At 38.1% G+C, this 23,836-nt stretch overlaps 2 protein-coding genes across 2 annotated transcripts in view; one reads left to right on the forward strand and one right to left on the reverse strand.

Moving 5' to 3' along the window:
• The window catches only part of LOC5569201 (muscle M-line assembly protein unc-89), a 29,560-nt gene extending 8,794 nt beyond the window's left edge, over positions 1–20,766 (forward strand). Inside the window, exon 2 of the mRNA XM_021838521.1 lies at positions 20,348–20,766. Within this exon, the coding sequence (XP_021694213.1) occupies positions 20,348–20,766 (419 nt within the window). The remainder of the gene's footprint in view (positions 1–20,347) is intronic.
• Positions 20,275–23,034, reverse strand: LOC5569199 (zinc finger protein 37 homolog). Its single transcript, XM_001658325.2, has 3 exons — positions 22,933–23,034; positions 21,718–22,857; positions 20,275–21,057 (listed from the first exon to the last, which is right to left on the reverse strand). Exons 2-3 carry the CDS (start codon positions 22,827–22,829, stop codon positions 20,916–20,918), a joined length of 1,254 nt encoding a protein of 417 aa, XP_001658375.2. The 5' UTR covers positions 22,830–22,857; positions 22,933–23,034; the 3' UTR covers positions 20,275–20,915.
• Between the last annotated feature and the right edge of the window lie 802 nt (positions 23,035–23,836).

Below are 23,836 nucleotides of genomic sequence, written 5' to 3' on the forward strand. Positions count from 1 at the left end.
AGTTCGGCCCTTTTCAAATGTTACGCTAGATATTATGACTTAAATTCGTTGAAAATTCTGACTAGAAGTCTATGGAACCCAGTTGAACATTCTGTGAGAATCGTGCCCATGTTCTCCGTGAAAGTCGCGTCCTGAATTCTTTTAAACATCCTGTTCAAGATTTTGTTAAAAGCCTTCCTTTTTCCATAGTCCTATCAAGTATTTTGTGTATACTACGAACTAGCGTTGGTAATTTGTCAAGGATTCAAGAGTATAAGCATATGATTAAGTGAAATTATGTTTATAAATTTAGCCTTTTGACAATGAGTTTTGTTCAGGCTTCATTTATTGAATGTTGAACGAATTCATGCTAAAAACGTAGTTGTTGTAATCACAATTATATTGATCTTGAATTTATAACTTGTTTTTTATTCACAATGAACCTCAAACCAATCTCCTCAAGTCAGATATACTGCCCATAAATGCATGTCAGTCCCATGTTTGCTGGATTTCCTATTCACATGGGACAATTATGCGTTTATGGGCAGTATATGCGTAGAACTATTTTAAATGTTACTTGAAACTGCAATCGACAGTGCTTAAAATTAAGCCCAGAATTTAAGACAACGAATTTCAACCATAAAAAATAAAAAAAGAAACAAATTAAATAATTACCAAGCTCGCCTTTTCTGGCATTATAATAGCATTATATGCGTATATAAAACTGACAAGCATCAAATGATTACCCTATATGCGCATATAATGCTGTTACCGTGCCGCATTATCGTGCTTACTGGTTACTTGGGAGACGCACTACCCAAGTAACCAGTAAGCACGATAATGCGGCACGGTAACAGCATTATATGCGCATATAGGGTAATCATTTGATGCTTGTCAGTTTTATATACGCATATAATGCTATTATAATGCCAGAAAAGGCGAAATAGCGTGCCATTATAATGCGAAGATATAACCGTGCTTCTCGACATCACTAGTGCTGATATAAGACCACGTGAGAAACGTCAGTTGTTTTCGCCAGGTTTTTCGGGCGAATATTTTGTGCTTTCGCGTACGCAGCCAGAGAGCTTTCGCGTATGCGGCCAAGCAGCTGGTACACGAGGTAAATAAATAAATGAATGAAAACGGAAACCTCGAATAGTATGCAAAATGTAATAAAATGATTGAGATAGTACTTCTCCGTATCAGACTTATTCATTTTGGTGGTTTTCATCCTTTTGAGGACTTGAAATTGCCACATATTGATCATTGTTTTATGATGATGAAATTCCTTATTTTGCGTCTCGAACCTGCGACATCTGTATTGTTGAGTTGTTGAAGTTCTGCTTCTTTGCTCCTTCGCCCACATAAGATGAATAGTATTGGAAAGAAAAGTGACCAATTTAAACCACCACTTTTCCCCGTCATAAAACCTGCAATTGTAGTAGTGAGAAGACTTCTGTTTGACTCCCTCTCACCAGTATATGTAAACACAAAGCACGTGGTATATCTGTCAAAACACTGGATGGCATTTAAACAGGCCCTGTATGCGAATATAGAGCCAATATAGTGCTTATTTAATGCCCGTATGCATCAGGCTTAGAAGCATTAATGATGCTGTAATAGGGTTTCTATGCAGCGGAAGTGCTGTTATAAGGTGTGTAAGCATTTGTGATGCTATTATAATGCATGTACGCATTTATGATGCTGATTAAGGGCTTATTTTTAGTGCTAATGGATTTCAAGCAAGCATTAATTTAAGGATAGCTTTACCATCCTTAAATTAATGCTTGCTTGAAATCTTAAAAAAATCGTTTCGAGGAAACCCGAAGAAATATATGGAGACATCTCTGTAGAAATTACTTGAATTCTTGAAGATGTCCTAAACGGAAATCTTCAGCTAATCTGCTAATATCGATGCATTCCAATTTATTGGAACAAAATATTCTGATAAAATCGCTAAGAAGCTTCTGAAATAAACTGTGCCTGAATCGCTGGAGTAAGTCTCGTTAACCATGCCTGGATGAATCTGGTCAAAATTATCGGATGTACAACTTAAAACGCATCGCTAGAGCTCTTGTCAGGTTTCATAGAGCGATTTCTAGTAGGTGTAATTTTTATAGGATTTTTTTTAAAGAAAGAACACCCAATGGGACGTGTGGCCGCATCCAATTTTTTTTTTGGAGAAAACTGAAGCCTTCTTTATCGTATGTTTTATTGCTAAAAGATTTTTTTTTAATTTCCAGATGAGTTTCTTAAGATGTCTTAAACGGGACTCTTGAACGAAATCCTGGTCGAAGGAAATATAACTAGATAAACTCATGGAAGACTTTTAATTTTCTTGAGAAATTTATAAAAGAATCTGTGGAGAAATTCCGAAAGAAATTTATGTTGGAGTACCGTGAGGGCCCCTAACTCTGCGCAGCTCCTAACTCTGCTAACTAACTAACTGGTATATTATCGTTAAAAAATCAAATTCTTGAAGCAATCTTGAATGAAATTCATGCAGGAGTTCCTTAAGAAGTCCTCTAAAGAATAAATCAGTTATGTTTCTTAAAAAATTTTCAAGGATATACCCTAATGAAATACTGAGCAAATAACTGAATCAGTTTCTGATAAAATTCTTGGACAACAACATAGAAAAAATGCCTACAGTAATACTTGTTATAATGGCACGAATAGTATTTGTCGTGATTCGTAAAAAACTTCAGAAATATCGATAGACAAATGTCTAGCTGGATTTTCTAAAAGAATTATGAGTATTCCTATCTTCTGGTTTCAAAAGGCTGCAACTATCACAGGAATTGTGGGATATTTCCCAACAATTCCTCCATCGACTTCTCAAGTCCTTACTCTAAGATATCTTGTAAAGATGGCTATACCTAGAGCTCAACTAGGGTTGTCATGTCTATTACGTCTATTACAAGCCGACGGTGTTTTGAAAATACCTGAAGGTCGTAGAAACAAAAGTCAATTTGGACAAATTGAGATGTAAAATTGTGAAAAATAATAGAATCGCTTTGGTGGGCTTCGATCCCACGACTCCCAATACGCTAGACCAGCGGTTTTCAGATCGTGCTCCGCGGAGCACTTGGTGCTCCGCGAAGCCTTAGTAGGTGCTCCGCGACAAATTTGAAAATCTGTACCAATGCTTTAAAATATATTGACTTTTTGTTTGATATTATTTTGATAATACCAAACAAAGCCATTCCTAGAATTTTTAGAAGTACAAATGGTCGGCGTTAAGTCAGAGTGGACCAAGTGACATTTTTCATATTTTGAGAAAAATGGGTTTAAAGTCTAAAGCTCTGTAATTTTTGAACTCGTTTAAAATTTGGTTCAATATTTCTACACATCTTTGTGTTACTTTCAAACAATATGATGTAAAGCGATAATCATAAAAAATCATAATCCAAACCTCTGATAGAACGATTTTCTGATGGAATATGTGCACTTGGTCCACTCTGACTGAACTAAAGACCACCGTTCAGTGAGTTGGTTCACTCTGATTGAACAATTTCTAGGAAAATAACAATCATTCAATGCTTGCATGGTCAAGCTGGGTGCATATCTCTAAGAAAAACAGATTAACAAGACCCTTCGACACCAGTACCGTAAATTCTTTAATGTGATTATAAAACGAAGCCAAACTTTGAATTTTCAACAGCACAAGACTGGAGAATCTGACAACAGTTCGCGTTGAAAATCAATCAAATTGCTTGCTTGCTGGTTGTGACCAATGGGATAAATTTTCAACACGGAGCGCTGTTTGGTTCTCAAGTCTTGTGCTCTTGAAAATTTAAGGTGTGGCTTCGTTCTATAATCACCTTAAGAATCCATATCGTCAATACTGAAATCAGTGGCATTACGATAGCTTGAAAATTAAGGATTTGCAGGGTCAGAGTATTGATGGCCAGAAATATTCAAAAATGTGTTTAGTCAGAGTGGACCAAGTGAAAATCTTGAGTACCGACCAAAATATACTGGTCCAATAAGCGGGTTCTAGCACATTCCATACATACACCATAGAACTACCATAGACTTCTATCGGACTCTGAAATTGACTCAAAAAATGCAATAATCAATCAGTTTATTGCTTTTCAACACATGGTCCACTCTGTCTGCACAGAAATTGTTGCATTTTCTGACCACCCATCGAAATATGATAAATGGTTAAAAATCAAAACCAAATTCATCGAATTAAATAATATTTATAAATTTCTTTTTTTTTTTTTTTGATAAGTAGAAGAATCATTCGAAGTCGAGAAATCTGCCAAATTTCAAGAAATGTTTTTCATTTCCTCGCATTCCTCAGCGCGCTGATCATTTTCGCTGATATGGTAATAAGCACTTGGTCCACTCTGACTGCACACTTTTATCGAGTTTTATTGATAATCCAAAGTAAATTTGTTACATATCTCGCGCAGTTTACAGCATTCTTATAGTCTGATCGAAGTGAAACGGAGGTAAGGTAATTTCGCATCTAATGAGAGAATAATCCAATTTTCCCAAGTTTTGTACTTGGTCCCCTCTGACCTAACGCCGACCAAATGTAAAAAACAACACAACCGATTACAAAGAATATTTGATCGTTTAGTAATTCGTTGATTGCGACCAATCGATCGAAGTTTCATTTCAGACCACTGTTTGACGAAGCACGGTTCAAAGAGTCTCATACCCATGGTGTCGTAATCTCGATCATAATCAAACTCTCTTGTACCTCGGTTATTTTTAACAATATTATGACTATTTCCGTGAGTATTGAACATGTGCTCAACCCATTCAAATAAGTTAATAATAGCTTAAAGATGGACTATTTTGCCACAGAAATTCATTCAGTAGTTCAAACTAAAAACCCAATTCAGAAAACTTGCTTATCATAAGAATTCTACAGAACTATAAAAATATTGACGAAAAACCAAAAATAGTTCCATATACATGCCTAATTGTTACAATCAAAAAGCTTGCTCAATCAAATAAAACCAATCTGTTTTAGATTAGAAACATGAATTTTCAATAATTAAAATAATGAAAGATTTACCCACATTAATCTTAATTCACGATCTTCGTAGGAATTATAACATGCCTTATATTGAGACTAAATTGTTGCATTGCATTCGGTAAAAATAAAAGTGATACATTCTTCTATGAGATTAAAAATAGATATTTGCCTCTCTGTTAATATTGCCGAATATTGTTTGAGAACTTTGCTCCAGATTTAATCAGAATCCTGCCTTGAATTCTTGAATTTTGTTTGTTTCTAAGTTTCTTCTCTAAAAATCCTGCCCAGTTTCACAACATCTGGGACTTCACTCCTGTCCCAGATTTTGTAAGAATCTTTCGCAGAATTATGTGAAGATTGTCCTTGGGATTTCGTCAGAGTGAGTCTTGGTGGGTACTCACTTTAAAATTCTGTTCTAGAATATCAGAATTCTGTAATAAATTCAATAAAGAATGTATAAGGGACGATTCAAATATGACATCCATCGTTTTTAGGGATTTCTAGAACACCCCCCCTCTCCCCTCTGTCACGCTTTTTCTAATACCTTATATAAGTACTGTCACACTTGCGTAGACTCCCCCCCTCCCCCAGATGCTGGAAGTTATATTTGAATGATCCCTAAGAACTTTTAATAGGGTCAAACCCCGGATTATGTGACAATCTGGCTCATCATTTTTGAAATTCCTGCACAAGTTTTGTGTTAAATTCATGTGAGAATCCTGTATAAAATTGTATACCAAGGGGTAAAAAATTCATGCCCAGGTGTCCTTAAAAATCTGTTTCAGTATACATTGAGATTGTGTTTCGCCTTTAACATTTTGTCAACACCATTTGTTATTTTTTTGTAAATTTGATAGTGAAAAAAGTTATTGGAGGTATTTTTGTAAGTCTCGTAAGTCTTTTTTTATATCAAAATTTTTATTTTAATTAAACGTTCGAAGGATTAAAAACTAATGCTAAACTTGGAGGATTAAAAAATATTTAAAATTAAGATGTCACAACATCAAATTTCTAATGCACCAATGGCCAGATATGAGGAAGATCTTTAAGCTCTAGGCGGCCTTTAAGCTCTAGGGTGGCCCACCCAAAATCAAGCTGCGGGCCGTAAGTTGAGCATAAAGTGTTGAATTATAGCGTCGATTTAGGCATATAAAAATCTAGATTTCAAACGGAGTGGGGATGAAAAACAGGTGCTCCGCGCAACAATTTTATTTCAAAAAGTGCTCCGCAAGCCGAGAAGGCTGAAAACCCCTGCGCTAGACTGAGCGCGTTAACCAACTACCCACAGAACGATTCTGCAGCGCAATCGGCCAACCTGAAACCAAAGTCCGTCACGACCCCATATTCTCCCTCACAACCCTACACTGAAATAAATTGAACAGGTTATTCTATCAGAAATTTCATATAAGCTATAGTTTCTGCGCTACACGTACATTTCAAAAACACTCCTATACTCATCACTCGTTAAGCTATTAGAATACAACAAGGGTCAAATAAACATTGAAGATGCTGGGTTCATATATGTATCATATGCTGCAAGCATTTACCTGGTATATGCTTCGCTTTTAAATTTTCCAAACAGACTGCCTCGTTAAATGTTATATGCTGGTATGCGCTGTAAAAAATATGATCGAAATGTCAGTAGGAAAAATGGAGCGTTTGTACGTGAAGTTGTGTTATACATTCTTGACTTCTTTTAAAAGGTGATTAAATCATTAAAATGCTAAAACACAAGGAATTTTGAGACAATTAGGGGGAGATCCCCCAGTACCGGACAGCACTCAATACCGGACAAAGTCGAAACATTGAGAAATCCTGGTCCAATCAAGATGGTGTATTAGTAGTAAAGGAAGCTATTATGGAGACTAATGTTTGCGTAGAATAACACATCCTTGAAATATGCATGCCTTTTTAACAAAGTACAAAAGATTGAAAATTTCAAAAAAATTGACGTATTGCCTTAATTTTGATCCTATTTAGTAATTATTTTGAATATGAAAAAATACTCTCGATCACGCAAGCATATTCGAACATAATCCTAATTTGATAGTATGAATGAATTTTGTACCATAATTGGACTAAATATGGACAAATTACAATTTTGTTTAAGCACCTACTGTCCCCCAGTTTCGGACAGCCTGATTTGTTATATGACATCTTTGTAATTATTGCACGAGTGTCTCAAAATACATTCATTTTTCATGGATTCCGTCGATCATGGTATCAAACATGCAATAAAATTAAGAAAAATGAACATTCAGAACAACATCGTAAAATGTGCTATTTTTCATCATATAAGAAAGAGGTATTTGATGGACATCTTGCAAACTATGAAATACTCAAATTGTTCTTGTAAACAGTGGCGCGGGAAGTGGGTAGGACAGGTAGGACATGTACTACGCACGAAAACACCTGGGTAGGACAGTCAAAGGATTGTCCTACCCACGATTCGACAGCAGAAAGGTTGAAAAATAAATTAAACAATTTATCATTTGTTCAATATACATTAAAACTCGATCAACGTCGTAAGACACGATAAGGTATTTGATGGAGTTTCTGCGTGATGAAACATTTGTCAAGCATCTTCAGTTTTTCCTGAAAACTTTTGCGATTAGGGTCACTTCTTTGCAAAGAAAAACAAACTACACAAATTGGCACAATGTTTGGTGTTTATCCATTTGTTATCTACAAATAGATGAGGAAATAAGAACAACCTCTTTGGTAAGTTTGGCCTATTTTTGTCAAATTTGTTTAATAAAGATATAAAAATAAAGGATATTCATTTTTTTTTTCATTCATTTACAAAAGTTGATCCAATGAGTAATCCCAAAGGCAGGACTGATATTAAGTTTCTTTTAAGAGATTTGGTCTCTAATGCTCTAAGAGTCTCTAAGAAATCTCTATTTTCAATAGAAGGTCTCTGAACTATCTATTTTAACCAAAATGATGTCTAAAGTTTTTTTTTTCTTTATTCTGCTTGCAATGAATCCTGATGCGAAATCGTACAAGCTCCAAGTAACCTTCGGAGACTATAACGTGTTCAACAGGCTCTTCAAGAATTTCGTCTCAGATTCCCCGAAGAAAAGCTTTAGGAATTATCATATTGATTCAGTATACTTTCAGGGTCTCCTACAGGGATCAGGGATCAGAAATACTTCTAGCAATTACTCAACCGATTCTCCCGAATTTTTTTCCAATGATTTTCCAAAGGATGCTTAGAAAAAATCCTTTAAATGTTGATCCAGGAAGTACATGAGAACTCCAAAACTACTACCTACAGTAATTTCCTCAAGTATTACTTTGATTACCAAAACTATCCTAGAATTTCTTAAGGATTTTGTTTCACTAATCCTTTAACCGAATCCTCCAGTTGTTACTCTAGGAGATCTTCCAAAGATTCGTACAAAATTTCTTTTTAGGAAATTTATAATGGTTTAGTGCAGAGTGTTTGAAAACAATAGCTCAAAAGATTTTTTTATTTTTAAGAAACCCTGCAAAAGTTTCTTCATGTGGATTTCTTCAAGAATTCATTCACGTTTTCTCTCAGAAATCAAAAATTCCTTGAGGGATTCTTCAAACAACTAGTTTTACCAAGCATTTATTGAATAGTTTGTCAAAAAAATCCATGCAATCTTCAAATTTAATCTAAGTTTTTTTTTTAATTTCCTTCAAATATTGCTTAAGAAATTTCTATAGAGCTGTTTTTCAAGAAATTTCTTAAGAAAATCTTAAGAAATACTACTGCGAGATTCAAGCGATTTTTAATCAGAGAGTCATTGCAGAGAACCTTGTTCATTAATGGTGACTTTTTGTAAGAGGTTTATCTAGGATTTCTTTAAAAATTCCTCACGTGTTTATTTTTCAGAATATTTTCTGGTTATTTCCCAGGAGACATTCCTGGAAGAAAAAAAAACTTTCAAGATTTATGCTTAGTTTCCTGTTACTTTCAAGAAAAGCAAAGAAATCTCATTACTGAATGGATCAAGTAATTTCCTACAGGGAGGCCCATTTGATATGACATTTCTTCTAAACTGCGTGCTGCGATCAAAAAAATGAGATCTTCTTTAAAATTTCTGGAAGCATTTTTTTCATGCATCTTGAGAAAATCTCAAAGGATTCTTTTTTTGTACAAATCTTAGATGTAATCTCTGGAGCAATTGCCGAAAGTAAATTTGAAAAAATCTCTAGTTGAAATCTTGCATAAATCCTAAAAATCAAATTTTACGGGAAATCCTTTGGAATCTCTGGTGAAGTTATTGATTGAATTAAAGAAAACGTTTGGCCGGGAATATTGGAGGATGTGCCAGAAAAATCGATGGATGAATCACTGGATAAATCGTGGGTGTATGAACTTCTTGAAAAATTCCTCAAAGATTATTACTGAAATAATCTTTTGAGATCTTCCATTTCTGTAGTTCTCCTTGGGAAAATTCATGTTGAATTCTTGAGGTATCCTGAAAAAAATTCTTAGAGAAATCTCCTATGAAAATTCGTAGAGAAATTCCATGGAAAACAATAAGAAAAATAAAAAAAATCGATGAAATTCCTAGAGAAAATCATTATAAAACAAATTCAGTAATACTTGTCGTAATGTCAAGAGGAATTTTCAAAAAAAAAAAATCTTGGATCTTAGAAAAATGCCTGCTCTGATTCTATGACGAATCAACGTCTTAAATCTTAGCTCTTTCTAGGTTTTGTTTTCCTGGTTCCTTCAATTTCCTATTTTTAAGGCACTCAGTCGCTACCAGCTTTGTTAAGGCGAAAAGCATTTTAAGTCTTGTGGTAACGACTCGCATGAAAATGAGGGGGTTAGAAGCAATAAGGGGGGTCAGGGACAAATACCTTGTTTTAAGAAAATCTATTTAAAAGTTTTTTCCGCAATTTTTCATTCTATACAAGTAGTATGGGAATCAGTCTTCTAAGAATCATGATGTTTCTTTTTCTCCTGAGCGAAAATATCGTTAGAACGAATCGTTCAGAATCAAAATTTCACTAAACACTTTGCGTTTGAGCCTCGAAAATATATATACTTAAAATTTCCAGTCCAGGGCCAAAATTTTTCTTTGCTACACTGTGCACAAAATATTTGTCAATGTTTGTCCTACCCATGGTTTCGAACGTGGACGCGCCTCTGCTTGTAAATGTTGCAAATGCATTGAATTTCCAATTATATACTATTCCTAAAGTAAACACATTCAATGATGTTCAAATTTACAGAATTCGAGGCATTTCCAGATTGTGTCCGGTATTGGGTGCCACCTTTCAAGATCGATCAATTTGGTACTAAAATACATCATCAAAATGCAATGTCATAATTCATACTTATATTTTCAAATATATTTTTGTACACTATAAAAATGATAATATTTATCATAAATGGGTAACACGAGCACATAAAACCAATATTTTTCGAATTATGAATTTAGTGGCTTAAGTGTCCGGTACTGGGGGATCTCCCCCTAATATTTAGAAATCTATTTTCTAGATTCGTACCTTTTTCTAAACTGGTACAAACGACATAGAACATCAAATCCAGCAGAAGTATTTACAAAGGTAAATATTTTATCAGTAATATAGACGGAATTATAAGAAATACATTTTATTCCTCCACGATAGATTCGAGATTTTTCTTCCGGTCGGCAAAGCCAATTGAACATCACACTAGTTTCCTTGGAAGAGATTTACCATATCAGCGAAAGTGTCTCCCATGTCAAGCTATGGTAAAACATCTTCTTCTCCTTGGCATTGCGTCCTCACTAGGACAGAACCTGCTTCTCAGCTTAGTGTTCTAATGAGTACATTCATAGTTAATAACTGAGAGTATATCGTGTGGCAGGAACGATGATACTCTATGCCCCAGGGACGTCAAGGAAATTTCCATTACGAAGAGATCCTGGACTGACCGGGAATCGCATTGCTTTGCTTTGTAGCCGCGGACTCTAACCACTCGGCTAAGGAAGGCCCCATGGCAAAACATGCTTTTTATTATATAATTATATATGTATATAAAATTGGTGTGAATATTGGAATAAAAATAATAAAACTTGAATATGTAGTAAAAACACCTTGTTATTAATATTTGAAACATACATTCGAATTATTTTTTACATTAATAAAACAAATTGCATTTGCATATAATCAATCCGCCGGGCTTTATTTGAATATATTGCGGTTTCACACCTTTCTTCTGCAGATATTAAATGATTGGCATATAATACTATCATGCTCCTTCCAGCACCTCATCATATGCGTTGCATATAACTTGAAGTTACCTCTTCCGCCCTCAAGTTAATACTATATGAAAATCCAATAGTGCAAAAATATATGCGTAACATATAGTGTTTACTATAAGAGTTAGCTCAGTGTACACCTCCTGAGAACTTGTGAAAAAATGGTGGAAAAATATCGAGACACAAAAAAGTTGTCAAGGAAATGCTTCCGAAATCAGGAATTCTTCTAGTAATTTTTCTGAGATTTTTTTAGGGACTCCCTTCAGAAATTTCCTTAAAAATTCACTACCAAATCTCACAGGAATTCGTCTAAAAAATCTTCCAGCTAGATTTCAAGGAACCCTCAAATGCATTTTCCAAAATTAGCTCCAGGAAACCAAACGCTACTGCCTCCTATCGTTTCCACAGAGATAACTCTGCAAAATTTCCAAAGGAACATCACAGGGATTCTTCCACAGATTTTGTCATTTATTCTTACACCGATTTCTCCAGTTGTTACTAGGTTAGCAGATCTTTTAAAGATTCCTTTAGGAGTTTTTCCAAGAAAATATTCGAAGGTGTATGCCAAAATTTTTGAAGAAATTCATTTAAGTATTTTTCCAAGAAACCTTAAACAAATATTTCCAGTTTCAACGCCTTTTTCCGGAAATTGCTTTGAAAATTCCTTCAGGAAACTTTTTAGAAAATCTATAAAAAGCTCTTTTAGAAATTCTTCAATAAATTCAATAAATAAAAGGTTCCTCTAGCCATTTTTCCAGCTTATCACCCAGGGATTGCTCATGTAGTTCTTTCGAACATTTCTCGCATAACTTGATCTCGCCCTAAAAGCCATTGGTAACCAAGGTGTAGCGAATAGATTTACACGTTCTTCAACAATGCTACGAAAAAGCTAAGATCATCCTCTATCTCCCAGTGGTGCGGATCTTTTCAAAATTTAATTAAATTTTTCACATCAGCAATTATTTAGGGCTTCGAACATTCCTACAAAAGTTTCTTCAGGGATTCCGTCCAACGTTTTACGTGAATTCGTTAAGAAAATTCTACTGGATTCGATTAATGATATTGTCAGAGTCGTCAGGAATTCGCACAGAAAAATTGCTTAAGGACATCTTCCAGAAATACCTGCAGATTTTTTCAAGATTTTTTCCTAAGAAATTTCCTTAACGGTTTTCAGGAGATATCTCTGGATAAAAATCTGGTTGAATTCTTTAAGGACTTCCTTGAGAAATTTCTCTGAAGGTATTCTCAGTGAAAATCCTGGATGAATTCTTTAAGAAATCCAAAAGGACTTTAAGATGTACTACATATTCGAACATTTTGAACGAAATTCTACGGACCTAGATAGCAAAATCGTTGAATGAATTCTTGGAGGACTTAAGGATTACTTACTTGAGAAATTTGTAAGAAAGTGTTTGAAGCAATTCCTGGTGGAATCTCAGCAGTAACTTAGAAAAAATCGAATTAAATCCCTGAAAATAAACTTTGGGCGAATACCTGAATTAGTATCTGATGAAATTTCTGTAAAAACATGGAACATTCGTGCAATAATACGAGTAGTCACAATGTCACGAGTAATAGTTGCCGTAATTCCCTTCAATATCGAGTCATGGAGCCTATGTTTATTGTCATGATGGAGGACGAAGCAGAAAGATAGATTTTTTTTTTGACAATTGCACAATGAAGCCTTCCAGAGATTATATCTAAACTTCGAACGGAAGTTCTACCGGCAGTTCCTCCAAGAGATCTTTTAAGAAATCGTTCTCGTATTTTTTTCAGACATTTTTCCAGAGATTCTTTCAAGAGCCCCCTACAGGTTTCCCAAAAAGTTGCCCTACGCTGATTGAAACGCAGAATGTTTTTTTTTTGTCTTTAGAATTGCTTCAGAGTTGAATTCGAGGGATCTCACTGAAATTCCTCCACGACTAAAATTGGGAAATTCTCCACAATTTCATACCAAAGTAACGATTATAAATATTCATTCAGGGATACCTAAGAGACTCATCTAGATGTACCTATTAGAACTTTTGAGGTTGCTGGAGTTGTTTATTTGTAGGTATTTTTTTTATGAACTTATGTTCTTAGATGTTCTGCAGTAATCCGTTCAAACTCACAAGGGACTCTCTAGGTATCGACTTTAGAAAAATAAAATGGACGACTTTATAATCAAGGTTAGGTTTATGATTTTTTCAATTATTCCGCTAGGAGTTCTCTCTAAAGATTCCATCAAAACAATTTCCTGAAGGTCCTCCTGATTTTTCTTCATTGACTGTCTCAGACATTTGACTTGTATTTGAAACTCGTATAGATACCGGTACAAAGATTCCAAGAGAACTACCTCCAAAAAATCATCCAGGAGTTTTTTAAAGTTTTTCAAAGAATTTCGTTACCTTTCGATACCTCATCAAAATTCCAAAGAAAGCCAACAGGAGTTCTCCACAGATTTGTCTAAAATTGTCTTTCCTCGGGTGATTCCTATTATGATTTATGTAAGGCTTCAATAAAGTTATCTCAATAAAGTGTCCTGTACTAAAACAATTACTCCACTCATTCTTCCGCTCATTAGTACACACATGTCTTCAGGGATTCGATGTTTTTGAGGATATTATTCAGAAAATCCTGCAGGATATTATCCCGCCATTCGATTTATCATTTTTTTTTACAATCATCTCAATATTTCTTTCAATTATCTTGTTGGCAAATTTTCTAGGAAATCCTCCACGACTTTATCTAAAGTCTAGACGTTCTTTCAGAAATTCTTGTAGGAGTTTGTCAAGCATTGTCTTTACACCCACAGTTTTTTTTTTTAACTTTCTCCATTAGAATTCGAAAAATTTCCTGGATATTTTTTCGGTGACATCCCTAGAATGATGCTTGAAAAAATGTTGAAGACTTCCTTGGGAAATTTCTCCAAGGATTTTTGGAGAAATTACTGAAAAAAAACACCTTAATAGAGTGATCTCTGGAGTGATTCGTGAGAGTATCCTTGTATAAATTCCTAGTTGAAATCTAAAAGAAATCCTAAATGACAATGTTGTAGGAGATACTAAAACATCTCTGGAGAAGTTACTGGTTGAACTCTTGGAGATTTTTTAAACGGCAATTCCGGAGGAAGTTCTAGGGACATCGATGGAATAATCACTAGATAAATTCAAGAGGACTTATGTAATCTAAGTACCGTCGATGGGGGTGACAATGGGTCTAGGGGGTGAGATTGGGTCAAAACGGAAAAATATGTTTTGTGAAATATTTCAGCTAATAACGCTGATATTACTAAAATAAATAATACATATGTTAGGGAACATATTATTACACATAATTCATAACAATAAACATTTTTAGAAAAAGTAGTTTTTGTGTACTATATCAATAAACTTGCATGTTGAAACTAGATAAAATTTACAACATTAAATTTCTCCTGTACAAAGTATCACGCAAGTACTCTAGCCTCTATCGTTGTATTAGTAGAATGTTGAAAGTCTTTTCATTACACATCACAGGTATTTTCCGGAATCTGTTTAATTTTCCCACAAAAAAATCATTTTTTTCGGTACGATGTCTAAAACATTGAAAATGGGGGTGAGATTGGGTCAAGCAAGAACGATAGTAAATGAAATTCCGAGTCCACTTTTTTGACATTTAACGGTGCCGGGTGCTCTCTTTATTCATTAAGATGTGTTTATTCTTTCTAAATACAGCATCTCTGAAATATCAAACAAGTCTACTTGAGTATTCCTTGCATTGAATAACAATACAACGCATTTTGACAACTTCTCAAACCAGCAACTGTGTTTCGTGCGCAGCAACATCGTAAATTTTTATCAAAAGGGTATTTTTTTCTAAATTTGATTATTTATCAGTGTTTTCATATTATAGAAACATCTCACGGAAGTACAAATGCGTTGAATTGCTGAAATACTGGGATTATGACGTCAACTTCTGCCTGAAATTTATTGATCGTGGAATGTCGCACCGAAATTTAACTATTTGCGAAGGTTTAAAATAATCACTGTTTCAGTACACCTTTGGGGAAACTGGATGGGCTTTATGGCAATGGGGATGAGACTTTGAAGACAGTTTGAGGGAAAACCCAAGAAAATTTATGTAAACTTAACGATAAATGTTGGGTTTACATATTTTTTCTCATAGCTCTCTTCAATTTTCAGTATAATCTTTCTTTTAAGTGGGTTTATCATACTTGTGAAACGTCTTAGATATCTTTTTGTCTTGTTTGCATCGTTTTTTGTCAATATTTTTCAGTTGTGAATGGTTTTGAAATCATATTCTCAAAAACAAGTTATTTCAATTACAGTGACCCAATGTCACCCCCTCTATGGGGTGAGATTGGGTCATTTTTCATTCACTTGTGGTGCCGCTGTGAATAAATATTTGTCTCTAATTGTTTGAACAGTTGTTAATGTACCATCAAAGTACATACACACCAAATTTGAAGTTTATTGGAGTTAAATTGCGATAGTTATTCAAAAAATAAATCGCACATATCCCTTTTTGACCCATTGTCACCCCCAACGACGGTAGCTAAACAATCAAGATATCCCTGGCTACGCCCCCGACCCTAGTAACTAAGAGTTTGTTATTTTTCATAACTTGCTAATAAACCTCCGTTCAAGTCAGACGCTTCCGCTTATTCTATTCCTTTGAAACCGTACCCCATTCTAAGAGGTTATGGGCTCGTCCGGCAAGGATTCGGTGCACGGTACCCCTCAATACCAAGGAGGTCCTGGATTCCATAACTGGAGTTTTCGTGTACGTGCGTACCTGGACGCTATGGGAGTGGAACATACCCTGACGAAGGATGCCCCGAAAGAAGCTGCTGAAAAAGCGAAGTTCGACGAGGCGGACAAGAAGGCAAAGTCGTGGTTGATCGGGTTCCTGGGAGATGAGTGCCTGGAGACGGTACGCGAAGCAAAAACGGCTAAGCATATGTGGCAAGCATTGCAAAAGAGCCATGCCATGAAATCGTTAGCGACGCAGAATCTGGTCCGGAAGCAACTCATGCGCTTGAAGCTACAGGAAGGCGAAACCATGCGGAACCATTTGGTGCGGTTCGACGATCTGATCCGGCAAATACGAGTATCAGGCGCGGAACTGAAGGAACCGGATATGGTGTTAACGTTGTTCGGTACGCTCCCGGAAAGGTATGACCCGTTGATAACTGCTCTGGAGAACCTCGGTGACAATAACTTGACGTTGGACGTAGTGAATCAACGGCTTCTGGGTGAAGAAGTCAAGCAGCTCGAATGGCAACAGGACAGCACGATCGAGAAATCTACCGCATTTGCAGGTGAGAAGAATAAGGATCGACCGAAGAAATTCATCGGAAAGTGCCATAAGTGCGGCAAGAAAGGGCACATGAAGAAGGACTGCCGGCAGAAGAACCCCAGTGAAGCGAGCTCGGCTACTGGATCTGGAAGCAAGGCGGTAAGTTTTATGGCTGGTCGCACAGGTGAAGCCCGAAATAGTGACGGACGATTAAGCTTTAAGCTAGACAGCGGATCAAGCGATCATCTAGTGAACGATGCTGCCGTGTTCTTGTCGTTGAGCAAGCTATCAAGTCCCATCATCATCAACGTCGCGAAGGACGGTGAAACTTTGGAAGCTCGAAAGAAAGGAACCATCGAAGGTATGAGCAACAAGGGTGTTCAGATGACGATCAACGAAGTCCTGTTTGTGCCGGAGCTAAGAGACAACTTGATGTCTGTCAAGAAATTGGCCAAGGCTGGAATCTCGGTGCTGTTTTGCGGTAAGCAAGCTACCTTGCAGAAAAACAACACAGTTATTGCTACAGCGTACTTGAAAGGAAGTTTGTTGGATGTCAAGCTTCAAGCGTCTTCTGCGAATGTATGTCAAGCTGAGGTGAGTGAGTTGTGGCATCGTCGGCTGGGTCACCTGAACCAACAAGCAATCTCGAAGCTGGTCCAGCACAATATGGTTGAAGGTATCAGAACGAAGCCACAGAAGATCGGATTTTGCGAACCATGTGTGCAGGGCAAGCAGTGCCGTGAGCCCTTCGACGGAACTCGTCAACGTGCAACTCGGGTTCTGGAGAGAATCCACTCGGACGTATGTGGACCTATCGACCCCCCGGCGTGGGATGGCTCACGCTATTTCGTGTCTTTCATCGTTGACTACAGCCATTTTTCGGTGATTTATCTGATGAAGAAAAAGAGTCAAGTTTTCGAGCGGTTCCGAGAATATGAAGCAATGGTGACTGCGGCTTTTGACAAGAAAATTTCGAAGCTGACGGTGGGTCAAGGACTCCGTGCCAATGGATCCAATGAGCAGAAGAAATGGTACAAGAGCAAAGGAATTCAAATCGAGGCGACGGTTGCATATTACCCGCAACAAAATGGGGTGGCCGAGCGGTTCAATCGAACGCTCATCGAAAAGGTACGTGCTATGCTTCTAGATTCCAGATTACCGAAAAAGATGTGGTGTGAAGCTGCCTTGACTGGTGTGTACCTAATGAACCGGAGTCCGACGGCAGCCCTGTCGGTCCAGAAGACCCCCGCGGAACTGTGGCTAGGAGTGAAACCCATTCTGGAGAAGCTTCGAATTTTCGGATGCAGAGCCTTCGCTTGGATACCTGTTCAGCAAAGAAAGAAGCTGGACGCAAAAAGTTTTGAAGCGGTGATGGTCGGCTACGCGCCGAATGGCTATCGGCTCTGGAATCGAACTCAGAGTTTGAAGAACCAGACCAGCAAGATCTGCTAGACCAGCTTGATGATTCCGATAATGAGATGGACGAGGCAACAGCATCGGCGCTCCCATTGCAACCAGAACACCACGAGTCCGAAGGACAAGCGATGGTGAGGTGCAGCGATCGGGAGCGCACACTTCCGATGTCCGAAATGTCCGACTGTGGGGAGTTCCGACACTTCTTAGGCATACAATCGCGACGATGGGCAGCTGAAGCTTTCTCAAGATGCCAGCATCGAAAAGCTGGTAACCCGTTTTGGAATGGCTGAGTGCAATCCTGCTCGTACACCGATGGAAAAAGGCCTGGTGCTCGATCGAAATGGACCGGACGCAAACCAACCATATCGTGAGTTGCTGGGATAACTGATGTACGTGATGCTCAGCGTTCGACCGGACATTTGTTATCCTGTTGGCTACCTGGGGCGTTTCCAGCAACAGCCGACCGTCGAGCATTGGCAAGCCCTGAAATGATTTGTCCGTTACTTGCAAGGAACAAAGAAGCTGATGTTGCAGTTCAAGCGTAAACCAACTAGTAGTCCATTGGTTGGATACGTTGACGCCGACTGGGCGTCAGATACTGAAGACCGGAAATCGGTAAGCGGTTGCCTGTTTCATGTATTGCGATCCACGGTGACCTGGTGCAGTAAGAGTCAAGGCAGGTCCGTCCCACTCGGGCTCAGATTGGGTACCACTTCTAGTACTGCATTTGGTCCCTCGGTAGTGCTAAAGGTACCCAAGTTTGACAGATCGCAGTACACTTTTCACGGCATTCTAGATTACCTTATGAGCCATAAAATTTTGGGCAACTGCAGGGTCTTTGGTCAAGGGCGGAGTACATCGCGCTTAGTGCAGCGGTTGCCGAATCCTTATGGCCGTTAAATTCTAATCCCAAAAAATATTTGGTTTATGCAATCTTGCTAGCCATTCTTATAATACGATCACTTTTATTTTGATAAAAAATAGATTTGTAATCGTTAGTATGAATTTCGGCATTATTCCGAAGATTTCTTAAATATATACTAACTATGTACGTGATTTTTTACGGAATTCCTTATCTCCAAGAATTTCATTGAGGATACTTTCAAGATTTCAACCTCGATGTTTTCTAAGAATAACCCCAGAAATTACTGAAAGAAATTCTTGAAACACATCGGACGGAATCCCCGAAATAATGTGTGTAGGAATAATCGGATGAATTGCAAACAACTAAGCTGGAATTAAATTTGGAATCTTTTTTGAGAAATTACTCAAGAAGAACTGTAAAAGAAATCCGTGGAGAACTATTGGGAAAATTCCACGACAACCTCTGGTCTAATTTATTTAGGAACTCCAGGATGAGTTTCGAAAGGATTTTCTGAACCAATTTTTTGGAGCAACCGTGGACAAATTCTTGAAACAATTCTCGTAAAATGACTGGAATGATGACTGCTAATTTCCGCAGGAATTCTTGTAGTTTCCGGGAAAAATTCCCAAGCGTTTTATTTTTAAAAAACTGAAGAATAATCCTCCAAGGATTTTCTTTGATGAATATATAAGAATGTTTGGAAGATCTGTTAGAGTAGTAACTACTAGAGATATCGATGGAAGATTTAGTGGAAATTCTGGTATGATTTCTAAAAAAAATCATAGTAAATTGCTACAGGTAGTTGCGATGAATTACCTAGAGCAAATTCTGGAGAATTTTCTCTCTCTCTGCATCACTTGAAATAATTAGGAGGATTTTCATGACGAATTTATGGGCGAACTGATGGGGAGGAATATCTGGAGGAATCATTTCTGAAGCCTTTCTTCGAGGAATTCAATAAAAAGCTGCTCAAAAACCTATAAAATAGTCGCGTCAGAGTATCGGAGCCTTTTTCTAGAAGTTTGCACCAGGATTGTTTGCAAAGAGAAAGGGGAAAAAGTGACTTTTAGTACCATTTTGGTAAAAAATAGAATTTAGATACCTTCTATTGGAACTAGAGACGTTTCAGGAAACTTGTATTAGGTTCTAAAATAGAGACCTGCTACTAGCCTCGAAATTATGCTACAATGATTAACGCAGATTCGGATTATGTGGAATTGCAGATCTTTATGATCAATCTGAAAAAAAGTACTGAAGATTAGTCAACCCAAGTACCTCGAAACCCTGCTACGATGCTTCTTGTAAGAACGAGGATACCATCCAACATTCTTGTAGTCGGTATTAGTATTTGTAGTTGGAACCTTATAAATGCATTGTTGGTTTTTAGAAAATAAGATTTCCTCAAAATCCTGCCTGTTCAAAAGAATGGTGTATATGGCAAAGTTGTTTAGAACATCAAGTACTTTTCAGTAGTTTTCTTGTTTTCCCAATTGAAACAAAGCATGTTTTTCGACATATTCATCTCTTTAAATCGACATTACTTATTTTCCCTTACATCCGCTTTCCCGCCCTACCCAGACATCGGCCAACCGATCCTCGTGGTGCCGTACATCGTGCTCCAGGAGCTGGACCGGATTAAGCACCGAGAGCAGGGCAAACCTCTATCGACAGCCGCCAGCCAATCGATCCGCTTCCTTAACGAACACCTCAAGCGACGGGATCCCCGCGTCAAGGGCCAATCAACGGTCGAGGCCACCGTCCATCTGGTTCCGGTGGAAAACCCCGATGATCATATCATCAATTGTTGCTTCCAGGTGCGGCAGATCATTTCGGGTCGGGCTGGAACCGACCTGATGCTACTGTCTAATGACGTCAACCTGCGGAATAAGGCCCTGGTGAACGGGGTTCCGGCCTTTGGGTATGGGGAGCTGATGGCGGAAGCCGATCGGATCCGGTTCGCGGCTGATGATACGGCGCCGGAAGTCGGAAGTAGGTGACACGCGAAAACGTTTAACGTAACTTGACTGTGAATTTTTAGTGCGTAAGAATCGTAAGATCCAACTTAATTACTGATATATATTTTGGAATACATGTTTTTTGTTGAAAGTCGGAGTGAGACCATTTGCTTCGAAGAGAAAGAAGTCCGCTACTGTAAATCCAATTGATCGCTATGGTACCTTCGCCTGTGGATCGTCAGGCTGTTGTTGGCGGCGAATCTCCGGCCGCAAAACTCGCACCCGTGTGGCAGTTCGCCTGAATGCGTCGCCATGTGGTCCTTGATGTAGAGCCTGGAAAGACAGAAGAATTTGATGAACTACCGACTGTTTTCTCTTCAGACAAGGCTGGTAGCGCGTGAGTGGCTTAAAATAGGAACTTTAGAGACCGTGACCTCATGATCGAAAAAAGAGTCCAAGTAGGTACCAAAATGAGACCATGCAGAAACCAAGAAAACATGAATAATCCAAATAGGAACTAGGACATAGACGTTTCATGAGATTTTTTCAAGTTACTAGGGACATTACGACAAATATAACTGCTGTCTCTCATTACCGTATAAATCTTTCCATGATTTTACCAGGAATATCATCAGAAACATGAGTAACGCTTCATAATACCTAAATTTCCTTGACTTTCCTGGGCAAAGAGTATCATCGTACCTGCCGCCACACGATATACGAATGCGAAAATGGCAACTTTAGCAAAGAAAGCTCTCAGTTAATAACTGTGGAAGTGCTCATAAGAACACTAAGCTGAGAAGCAGGCTCTGTCCCAGTGAGGACGTAAAGTTTACCATTTCTATTAAACTTGTTGTCTTAAACAAATACTTCTTCCATTCTCTTTAAACAAAGAATTTAAAGATCTTTTAGAGATCTACATTAAACTAGCGACCAAGTTACTAAAAAAGAGACCAGTGCTACCAGTACCAGCCCTCTAGAAACGACACTAACTTGTAGTAATACTTCCCGCAAACGGTGCACAGCGCCTTCAGTGGATGGACCGGCTTATCGGAGTGTTGTGCCCACATGTGCTTTTTCATGTTTTTGTTCTTGATCATCCGGTGGCACACGTCGCATTGGATCTGTTTGTGCCGTTCCGCTGTGGACATGTGCTTCTGTTCATTTTTGCAATGTAGATGCATAGCCATATAGGAATGGAACGTGGCTTCGCAACCCTCAATCCGGCAGCTGTACGGCTTCAGGCCCAAATGCTCGTTTTTGTGGTGCTCTACGTGGTGCCTCATTACCAGTGAACCGCAAAATTCGCACATGCTGCGATTTGAAGGTTCCTTTTTCTCTGGACTTTCATCGGAACTTGCCTCGATCTCATCCTGCTGCGTGTCTTGATCCATCTGTTTCCCAAATTTCTCGCTCATTTCCGGGTCACTGTCGCTAATCTCATCCTTGTCGACGACCTTCGGAGCATCTCCCCCGTCCAGCAGCACCTCCTTCTGCATCCCACGGAATTCCTTCACATCGCCCCCGCCCATCCAGGAACACTTGAACAACCCATCCATCTCGGCCCGGTTCCGTTTGACCACCCGGTGACAAGCCTCTATCGCGGTCTTATTCTCCTCACTCATCCAACTTCCCGGATGCATCATCAGCAGCTTGAGGGCGTGCAGCGTATTCGCTTTCTTGCACGCCATCCGGAACTCGTAGATCATGTCCACCAGCAGCAGACAGTTGATGCAAACCGTCCGGACCTTGTCCTCGGCGGTTATCTTGACCGCCACGGCGTCCATAATCTTCCGGCGGAGATCCGACTTGGGGCTGGTCGTTTCGCGGACATCCTCCCGCGAGAGAACCCTCAGGCACAGTCGGCATTGGCGCGTGTCCGCCTTCCGGATGCAGATCTTCTTCCGGACCGGCTTGAGGTGGGGCTTTTTGGTTGGAGGCGCTGCGGAAGGGCCTGGCGTGGCCTCGAGCTCTTCAATCTTAATCTTTGATTCGGTGAGTGGGTGCTTTCCGGTCGGTGCCAAGTTGTGTAGATCTTCAACCTTTATTATCGGCTCTTCGTGTAGCGGGTCCGGTTCCGATTTGATGAACACTTGGAAGGCCATTGTGCGGTGTTATTCCGGAAAGCTGATGCTAGAAGGGAAGTCGAAGTTTGAATTTAAACTAGTGGACTAATGAACTGTTTCAAACTATCTAACATCTTCTTACCAGTTCAAAATCTCAGATTTTGAAGAATTCGAGCCAATTTGGAAAAAAAAAATTATCTAGAACTTCACTGTTTTACTAATGGTTGTTTCTAGCGTAACATTTGAAAAGGGCCTAACTGCAAAATGTAAACAAACTTGATTATTCATTATTCGTATCATTTTTTACGTAAATTACTCCTACAAACTCTTACGGGCATGCAAAATGCATTATTAATGGTAATTTTATTCAAATTTAAAAGGGCCTATCTGAAAATGATAAAACTAAGAGGGCCTAACTGGTCATAAAAGGGCCTAACTGAAAATTTCCATCAAAATCAGATTGGCCCTTCCGTGCATTTTTAATTTTCCTCCACATTTTTCAATATTTAGCCATTGTATAGTGTTTTTCTCATATAATGGAACCTAGTGAAATATTTGAAAAGGGTCTATCAGCATAACGTAAAAATTGAGAAATGCTCGATTGAAGATTCTGCAACATATTGATCGTTACTATTTTAAACTCATTGCTATATAATAGGTTTAAACTTTTGTTCGACACTCATAGTCTATTACTGGGCCACGTAACGTTTTAAATCTAACATAACATAAAAAAAAGTAAAAAATGTTGATTTCAAACATCATCGGCAGATAGGCCCTTTTACGAGTCTTCAAACCAGTTAGGCCCTTTCAATTAGGCCCTTTAATTGAACATGGTTTCAGTTAGGCCCCTCCAGTTAGGCCCTTTTATTTAACATAGTTCCAGTTAGGCCCTTTTAAAATTTGTTAATTTTATTGATTATTGAATAGATTTTCGAGGTTTTGGAACAAAATCAATCGATTATGTGAAAAAATCAACATTGAATATTGAAAATCCTTTATTGAAGATTCAGTACTATATTGATTATTCATAATTCAAACCCTTTCTC

The sequence above is a fragment of the Aedes aegypti genome, chromosome 1, assembly GCF_002204515.2.
Source record: "Aedes aegypti strain LVP_AGWG chromosome 1, AaegL5.0 Primary Assembly, whole genome shotgun sequence".
NCBI classification, from domain to species: domain Eukaryota; kingdom Metazoa; phylum Arthropoda; class Insecta; order Diptera; family Culicidae; genus Aedes; species Aedes aegypti.